General features: G+C 39.4%; 1 protein-coding gene across 4 annotated transcripts; it reads left to right on the plus strand.

Moving 5' to 3' along the window:
* The first annotated feature begins 300 nt into the window (after positions 1 to 300).
* LOC122042718 (ubiquitin-conjugating enzyme E2 22-like) lies at positions 301 to 4741 on the plus strand. 4 transcript variants are annotated; one of them, XM_042603007.1, is made up of 8 exons: positions 358 to 432; positions 2269 to 2329; positions 2737 to 2866; positions 2953 to 3097; positions 3181 to 3258; positions 3385 to 3497; positions 3626 to 3729; positions 4275 to 4741. In XM_042603007.1, exons 3-8 carry the CDS (start codon positions 2864 to 2866, stop codon positions 4585 to 4587), a joined length of 756 nt encoding a protein of 251 aa, XP_042458941.1. In that variant the 5' UTR covers positions 358 to 432; positions 2269 to 2329; positions 2737 to 2863; the 3' UTR covers positions 4588 to 4741. The 4 variants fall into 4 exon arrangements, with proteins under 4 accessions (XP_042458939.1, XP_042458941.1, XP_042458942.1 ...); XM_042603005.1 differs by lacking the exon at positions 2269 to 2329 and having other exon boundaries at positions 301 to 432; XM_042603008.1 differs by lacking the exons at positions 358 to 432; positions 2269 to 2329 and adding an exon at positions 436 to 537.
* The last annotated feature ends 3741 nt before the right edge of the window (positions 4742 to 8482 follow it).

The following is an 8482-nucleotide window of genomic DNA, read 5'->3' on the forward strand; positions in this document are numbered from 1 at the left end:
TTTGCTTGAATAAAACAAATTACTTCCAGCTAACAAATCAAACTGGCGTCCAACGGGCAACAACAACGGCTAGATTCGGTCGGAGAAAAGTCAACAAGCCGGTTTACTTAAGTCGACCGGAAACCGGTTCGAGACGCAACACGACAACGGTCCACGAACGAACTAAACACCCCTATTTGTTCTAAAATTTCCACCAAAACCTTGTCGTTGTGAGTAGCTAGCGGAAACAACAAGAGGGGCAATAATGTCAAATTAGCATAATGTCTAAAATAACATTACTTTACGGGTACTTCGCACATTGGTAAGGGTAAAAGCGTCATTATGAAAAAGCGCCGCTCCCTTGTAAATCTCATAGCCACCGACTGGATTGATCGCGCTCTCGTCAACATCTGCAAAAGATCTTCAGCCGCTTTCGAATCGTCTCGTAGCGAGGTAGGCTCGCTTCCTTCTCCGCTCTCGATCTTATTCTCTCTGCTTTCATCTTTATTGTTAGGGATTTCTAGGTCCTTCGTTGCATCAGCAATTTGGGGATTTTTGGTTGTGATTTTTTATATCGTTAATGTTTGCCATGTTTTGTTCAAGATTATACATTCTTTGCTTTGGGTTTCCTTTAATTTACGATCTCAAGCTCTGTATCAAGTATGGATTTCGTAGTAGGAAATTTCTTGGCTTGTTCGTTTCGTATTCCATTATCTCTTATTTTGGGCTTCTTGGGGTTTGTGTGTTTCTTCTATCTGGGGATATCTCGATCGCGTTATACAATGATTGGATGGTCTACGACACGGTGATCTTTGTTAACTGTTGGATCGGTTGGGTGCTGAGGACCAAGCTGGGTTTTTAACTTGGGGGTTCTTTGACTCTGAGTAAATAGTAATAGGTTAATTTGAGAGATTTTTAGATTGGGTATGGATTGCGATTGTTGCCTTGGTCCTTTTCTTTTTCTGATCTTTTCCCTTTCATATTTCTCTTGTTATATTAGAATAAGAACTTCTTTAGTCGGAGAAGAACCTTTTTACATTCATGAATATCAAGGCCATTCTTCATCTCACCTTGATATCCATACATTCTTCTTAGTCCGAAGAGAAGGAAATTCAATTGGTGAAGTCATCAAAGGAATGGAACCTATAAGTTTGTAATGCTATTGATTCTACTCAATGAATGTAAAAACATACATGCGAAGTAAGAAAAGGTGACATGACATTGACATGGCTATCTTCTTTATGATTCGATAATGCATGTATTTGGATGAATGTTGCGATCCCTCTTTATTTTCAACAAGCAACCAATAAAATTGCATCAATAGTTGACGAATACAAAAGTACTTTTTAAGTATGCATGCTACCTAACTAAACACTGTTAAAAAAAATTCAATTAGTTGCACAACTATGGGTGGCGGTGGAAAGATAGTAGACAATGATCATTGATATATATTTTTTAAATTTATTGTCTAAATAGAATATCAAATGAATAAATGCTTCTGACATTGAAACAAATTTTGCAATTTATGTAATTTGTTTGCTGAAATTGTTGATGTGAGTAATGCAGTTCACATTGTCATGGTCACTCACAATGCAGTAATTATAAACTACTGTGAAAAAAAAACTAGGTCAAATATATCCTAAACTCAATTAGTTACTAACTGCTGCATATTGTATTTAATCTTATAATGAGATACATTCAATAACATACTTTATGGGTGTGATGTCATTGATATATTCTTAATTTTTGACCATTAATAACCATAATAGTATAATTTATTTTTGAGCAAAATATACCATGTCAATAACACATTAATCTTTTATATATTTAGATAAATTGACTCATGTTTTTTTAGCAATTCTTATTTTGTCATTTGTTCTAACTTTATCATAAATGAAGCTCACGGTTTTTTAGACGAAATGATACAAAAGATAGGGTAGAACAAGGACAGTAATTGTACCGAATTCAAGGTGCATGACAGATTTATATGAACAACAACAGTTGTTCTATAACAAAGCTAGTTGTTGCTACCTCCTTTGTTCCTCCTTCCATTGTCCAAGCCCGAAGAAGGAAGAGACAAGATGGCCCATGTCTGTGTATATAATATAATATCAGCTAGGATATCATTCGTGTAAGAGTGACTCTTCCTCCGTTCCCCACCTTATAAACATAGGGATTAGAGATGCTTCTAATTCTTATTTTTTCCATCCTTGTTAGAAATGTTAAGGCTATTGTGAGGTCTTACATTTTTACCATATTTTGTCCTTCTGATTTCATGTTATTGCCTAGAGTTGTATCCACCCATGCATTGCTTCCCACAGCAAAAGGCTGAAATTGATGCACTAGCAAGGTACATTTTTTGTTCTATATGCACTTATCATGATTCAAACATCTGTTCTCAGCAGTATGTATCTTTGCATTCAAATGCACCAGTGCTTCAGATTACCATACACTTGTACTTTGTTCAATTTTAAATTTCTCTCTCTGAAAGATGATTTGGTTGACCTGTTATAGCTTGTCTTTTTTTTTTTGTAATTTACAAGGGCCAATAGCTTATTTGATGACCTCTAAAATTCCGCCAAGGGTAATTCCTTCCGATGGTAGCTTAGTGATGGAATTTCAAGTTCTACTTATCAAATAATATTGTCAAAATGATTGCTAATATTCTTCCCAGTATGGCTAATGCACTGACTGAGCTGCAGTATGTCTCTGTTACATTTTGGACTTAACTCTTACATAATCTTCAAAATGTAACAGCTGTCGGTGATATTCCCTTTAATCTTTGAAGCTTGAACAATTCCCAAGCAAGTGCATACAGAAGCTTGATTGACAGACTGTTTTCACAATCAAAATCTTGATTGGCAGAAGCATTTAGTGTCTTCCAATGGCAAGCATGAATTGGAAATTTTGAATTCAAAATAGCAGCCGATTACCTTTTAACTCACATACTTATCTGTTTGATGGTTGGTGTAGGCAACCAATGAGAATCTCCCTCCAAATGTGATTAGGCAGTTAGCCAAGGAATTGAAGAATTTGGATGAAACACCTCCTGAAGGAATTAAAGTGGTTGTTAATGATGAAGACTTTTCTACTATCTATGCTGATATCGAGGGTCCTGGTGAGTGAGTTTTTGAGAACATATTTATACATTTTTAACTTGGAAACTACCAGTTGACAACTCTATATTGCATAATCTTGCAGCTGGCACTCCATATGAGAATGGTGTATTTCGCATGAAGCTTTTATTGTCTCATGACTTCCCACATTCTCCTCCCAAAGGTATGCTGTTTTCTGTAGTAATTTTTAGCACATGAGAATGTTCCTGCTGCATGAGATAATGTGAGGCATGCTGTTACAATGATTAGGTATAGTTTTGCAAACCATAAAATCGTCTCTCATTTGCAGGTTACTTCCTGACCAAAATTTTTCATCCAAACATTTCGGCAAATGGTGAAATATGTGTCAACACACTTAAAAAGGACTGGAATCCGAGTCTTGGATTAAGACATGTATTGATTGTAAGTTGGGTGGCCGATCCACCTCCCTGTTCTGTAAATTGCTTTCACTACTTGATTTTTTTTTTAAACTTTTGCTATGACTATGTTTTCTTCATGCATCTAATGTGAACCATTACCGCAATCTATAGGTTGTCAGATGTCTGCTCATAGAACCATTCCCTGAATCTGCGCTGAATGAACAGGCCGGTAAAATGTTGCTGGAAAACTATGATGAGTATGCTAGGCATGCCAGGTCAGATTCTTCTCTCTACGCCCATTAGCACTTGTGAGTGAATCAAACACATGATTAGGAGAATGAGGTCGTCAGGCACCATGGAGTGAACTTAGAATACAATAGTATGAGATTCAGTAATTTTTCTGCCTTTAATTTGAGAAGCGCAATTCAGATATTGAAACTTCTAAACAATCTTAATGGCTTTTATTCTTATTTAATTTAGATTTAAAGTTAAATATATAATAAGAAAGACGATGAATATAAAACATATATTGTGTTTTTGATAAATTTTGAGTGCATTTGAAGGCTAAGAGTTTTGGCACTACAAAAGTAGATGATTTCAGATAGAACATGGAATGGCGTTTTGTTTATATTCCCCGAACTGTTGATTTCATTTCGCCTCAAGTTGGCATTCAAACACGGTATCGAATTAAAAATGGAATGGTGGTCTCATTCCTTTAGTTCCTTCCACCTCGCTGAGCAATCCACAGTGCTCTTAAACTGGAATGTGAAATAGTTTGCGAGTTCCATCTAACTTTCAATTTCATGATGCTCCTATGCAGGTTATACACTGGAATACATGCCCTTAAACCTAAGCCAAAAGTTAAAACTGTGGCAATCTTTGAGTCCACCACAGCCTTAAATGTGGATCATAGAAACAAAGAATCTACTGGCAAAGAGCCCCAGCCTCCTACACCGTTGAGTACATCTTCAAAAATCCCATCACAAGACCAGAATGCAAGCGTCATCCCTGTAACTGAGCCAGTCATCGGAGCATCAGCACTTCCAAAGAAGGAAGGAGTACTTGCAGTGAAAGCCACTCAGGTAGATAAGAAGAAGATTGACGCGAGGAAGAAGAGCTTGAAAAGACTATAGGTTTATTAAATTAGGCGTTCCTTGTACTGAGTAGTAATAGCATGAATTGCTGTGGAGAGGACAAGTTGACAACAATGTACATCTTAATTCTATTCTTTGTAGCTTGTTCATCACTTTATGCATGTTGGTAACTCTAGATTTGATCGGCTAAAAATCGGTTCTCATCCAGACTAAATTATATTCATCCGAGGTACCATATGTTGTTACACCCATTGGCACAGTGGATAATGACGTTGTTGAGTTTAGTTAGCCATGGCTTCAAATTCTATTGTTATGTTTTCCTTTTAAATTTGCAATGTGATGAGCAATCCGGCTATGTCTAGGGGTATGTTTTCCCTGCTTTAATAATCTTTCTTTCTGTGGCACACTTGTACCTTGCGTAATTATTCAAATTCTTTGCAATGTTATCTCATAGGTAAATTCTTAAGTTAATTGAACATGTAATTAGGCCTAAACTTATTTAATAAATTATTTTGTTAGTGTTGCATTTATGTTAAAAATTAGAATCTTGGTTATCAAAAAGGACAAGCTAACTCTATGATTAAGTTTTAGTTGTTCATAATTTAACTAATGATTAATCTGTCATCAATTCATTTCATACTATTTATCTACAATCATTGATATGTTCATAAAATTGAAGCATATATTCTTGCAAATGCTATATTTTAGACCTAATATTTTTACTAGGGAAATTAATCGTTTTTTTTCTTATTTAGCTGCCCCTTCATAATTTGTGATCGAAAGTCAATAGCATCCAATCGACAAAGATAACCATTTGATGCTCTTGTATAGAGTTGAGGAGGAGCATTTTCCTGTCTCAGCGCCACACTATAGTGGTTAGGCTAATCAGATGTATAAAATTTAAATCCCAGCTGCGGTGCAAGATTTTCCTTTAATGTGGGCAACAAATTTAAAACTGTTGGTCATTTAGATCAATCTATACGAATTCCTAATTTATTCAAATAGTCGATCAAAAATTTTCATAGGGTCGAACCAATCACTTTTAAAATTAGTCAGTTTGAAAAATTGTATTATCAGATGAGACAACCCGTGGCGAGGCTGGTCGACCCATGTCGTACCAACCATTTGGTAGGATGGGACAAGCCGACCCATCATCTTGGCGGGTTGGAAAATCTCCAATCCAACTCAATTCAAGACGGATTACGGATTAGAGGGCCCAACCCTTCGGCCATCAAAATTTTAAAAAAAATAAATCATATTTTCAATGTTTTAATTCAAAAATATATCATCAATTAAATATATCCAAAAATAAATATTTTAAATATAAATCGATACAAATGAGTACTAGTTTGATGAAAATATTATTTTTATTTAAAATTATAACAAAAAAAAGATAAATTAATTCATATAAAACTTGACTTATATGTGTTTCTGAACTCATTACAGGTTGCACGCAGAATCACACACAAGAGGCCGCATATCACATCAAGATTCTCTCTCTCTCTCTATATATATATATATCGTACACACAGAATCACACACAAGAGGCCGCATATCACATCAAGATTCTCTCTCTTTCTCTCTCTCTCTATATATATATCCCACGGAAAACTATTTTATTCCTGAAAATTCCATCACAACTAAACACCGCATAAGATACACAAGCATTAAGATGTGACACCAAAGGATGTAATGAATTCAGATCGTTTTGCCGATGTTGCCAAGTTTAGGATGTTGGTGCAACCTTAGGTCAAGGTTGACCTGGTTGACCTGACTCGAGTTGACCTGACTCGAGTTGTATTTTGATGTTTGACGAGAATAGAAAAGCTCTATTCTGATGTTTGACGAGAGTAGAAAAGTTGTATTCTGATGTTTGACAGAATACAAACTTGGGAGATTGTGGGTGCAATCTTTGGTCAAGGTTGACCTAGTTGATCCAAGGTGAATCGGCCTGATTTTGGAAAGTTCTGGTGAGTGAAGCCAGGCAAGGGAAATCCAGATAGGTCAAGGTTGACCAGACATCTGGTGAAAAGTCCAAGCAGGGAGCTTGGCACGAGAAAAGTCCAAGTATGAAGACTTGGCACGAGAAAAGTCCAAGTATGGAGACTTGGCACGGAAAAGTCCAAGCAGGGAGCTTGGCACGGAAAAGTCCAAGCAGGGAGCTTGGCACGGGAAAAGTCCAAGTATGGAGACTTGGCACGGAAAAGTCCAAGTATGGAGACTTGGCACGGAAAAGTCCAAGTATGGAGACTTGGCACGGGAAAAGTCCAAGTATGGAAACTTGGCATGGGAAGTCGGAGAGGGCTTGGTAGCTCGTTCTCCGGACTAGGTCGAAGAGGGCTCGGTAGCTCGTTCTCTGGACCAGACGAAGTCGGAGAGGGCTCGGCAGCTCGTTCTCCAGACTAGGTCAGAGAGGGCTCGGTAACTCATTCTCTGGACCGGATGAGGAAGTTGAAGAGGGCTCGGTAGATCGTTCTCCGGACTAGGTCAGAGAGGGCTCGGTAGCTCGTTCTCTGGACCGGACGTGGAAGTCGGAGAGGGCTCGGTAGCTCGTTCTCTGGACCGGATGGAGTCGGAGAGGGCTCGGTAGCTCATTCTCCGGACTAGGTCAGAGAGGGCTTGGTAGCTCGTTCTCTGGACCGGACGAAGTCGGAGAGGGCTCGGTAGCTCGTTCTCCGGACTAGGTAGGGTTTAGGGCAGGGAGCTCTAAACTTGGATCGGTCTGGTGACCGATCCAGTGATACGCTGGTTGACTGATTGGTCTGGTGACCGATCAGTAACCAAACAGTGTGTTTCTGTGAATTACCTGATCGGTCTGGTGACCGATCAGAAGCGAAGAAGATCGGGAGAAGAAAGAGGGGGATCGGTCTGTGGACCGATCCACCTGAGTCCTGATCGGTCCACAGACCGATCAGAGAGTTGGGCAACTCTCTGTGAAGCATGCTGATCGGTCTGGGGACCGATCAGCATAGGTCCTGATCGGTCCTAAGACCGATCAGAGAAGGTCTGGACCGATCAGGGTGGAGCCTGATCGGTCCAGGCCCTAGCCGTTGCGACACAACGGCTAGTTTATGTGTCTTCTTCGCAGGTACAGGTTATAAAGAGGTCGAGGGCTTCTACAGTGGATCTTCCTCTCCTTCCTGGTTCCTTCTGCTCTTACTGAGCTTTGCTGAGCTCATACGTCTTGAAGCTTGGAGTGAACTTCCTTCGGCTGGTTCAGCTGCTGTTGGGCATCCGTGAAGTTGTTGCTTCATCAACGGACTCCCGTCGACGAGAAGGCAAAGTGTTTTTACATTCGTATTGCTTTTTGTTTCTTGCTTTCTTTCTTGTACTCCTATCTTGCTGTTGCAAGAGATTGTGGCGAGGTTTCTCCACCCAGAAGGAGTTCATATTAGCCGGTTATCCGGGGTCTCATCCACCGACGGATTGATAGGCTTCGTCCACCTTATGGACACGCCGAGGAGTAGGAGTATCATCTCCGAACCTCGTTACATCGCTGTGCTTGAGGTTTGATTTCTCCATTTACGTTTCTGTTGTTATTTTTCCGCTGCGCTAACTTGACTTGTAGAAAGAAACGCGAATTTGGGGTCGGCTATTCACACCCCCCCTCTCTAGCCGCGACCGTCGATCCTAACAAGTGGTATCAGAGCAAGGTTGCTCTTCGTCGGATTAACACTCGGGGGAGCACAAGCTAGAGAATGGATCGACTCGGAGAAGACATCACGATTCCACCCTTCTACGAGTGCTGTGACTTCGCGTATTGGAAGGTAAGAATGAAGTATTTTCTTATGACTAACCTAGCAAATTGGAATTGTGTACAAGTAGGTTTTATTCCTCCGGTGGATAGAAAGGGAGAACTTCTCAAAGAAAAGAAGTGGACGAAAGAACAAATCCACCAATCCACAATCAACGACGAGGTAACGAAAATCCTTGA

The sequence above is a fragment of the Zingiber officinale genome, chromosome 2A (assembly GCF_018446385.1).
Source record: "Zingiber officinale cultivar Zhangliang chromosome 2A, Zo_v1.1, whole genome shotgun sequence".
Lineage (NCBI taxonomy): Eukaryota > Viridiplantae > Streptophyta > Magnoliopsida > Zingiberales > Zingiberaceae > Zingiber > Zingiber officinale.

Coding starts and splice junctions, on each gene's coding strand:
- LOC122042718 (XM_042603005.1), top strand. Junction 3,098..3,180: donor TGCTGATATCGAGGGTCCTG/GTGAGTGAGTTT, acceptor ATAATCTTGCAG/CTGGCACTCCATATGAGAAT. Junction 3,730..4,274: donor GAGTATGCTAGGCATGCCAG/GTCAGATTCTTC, acceptor GCTCCTATGCAG/GTTATACACTGGAATACATG.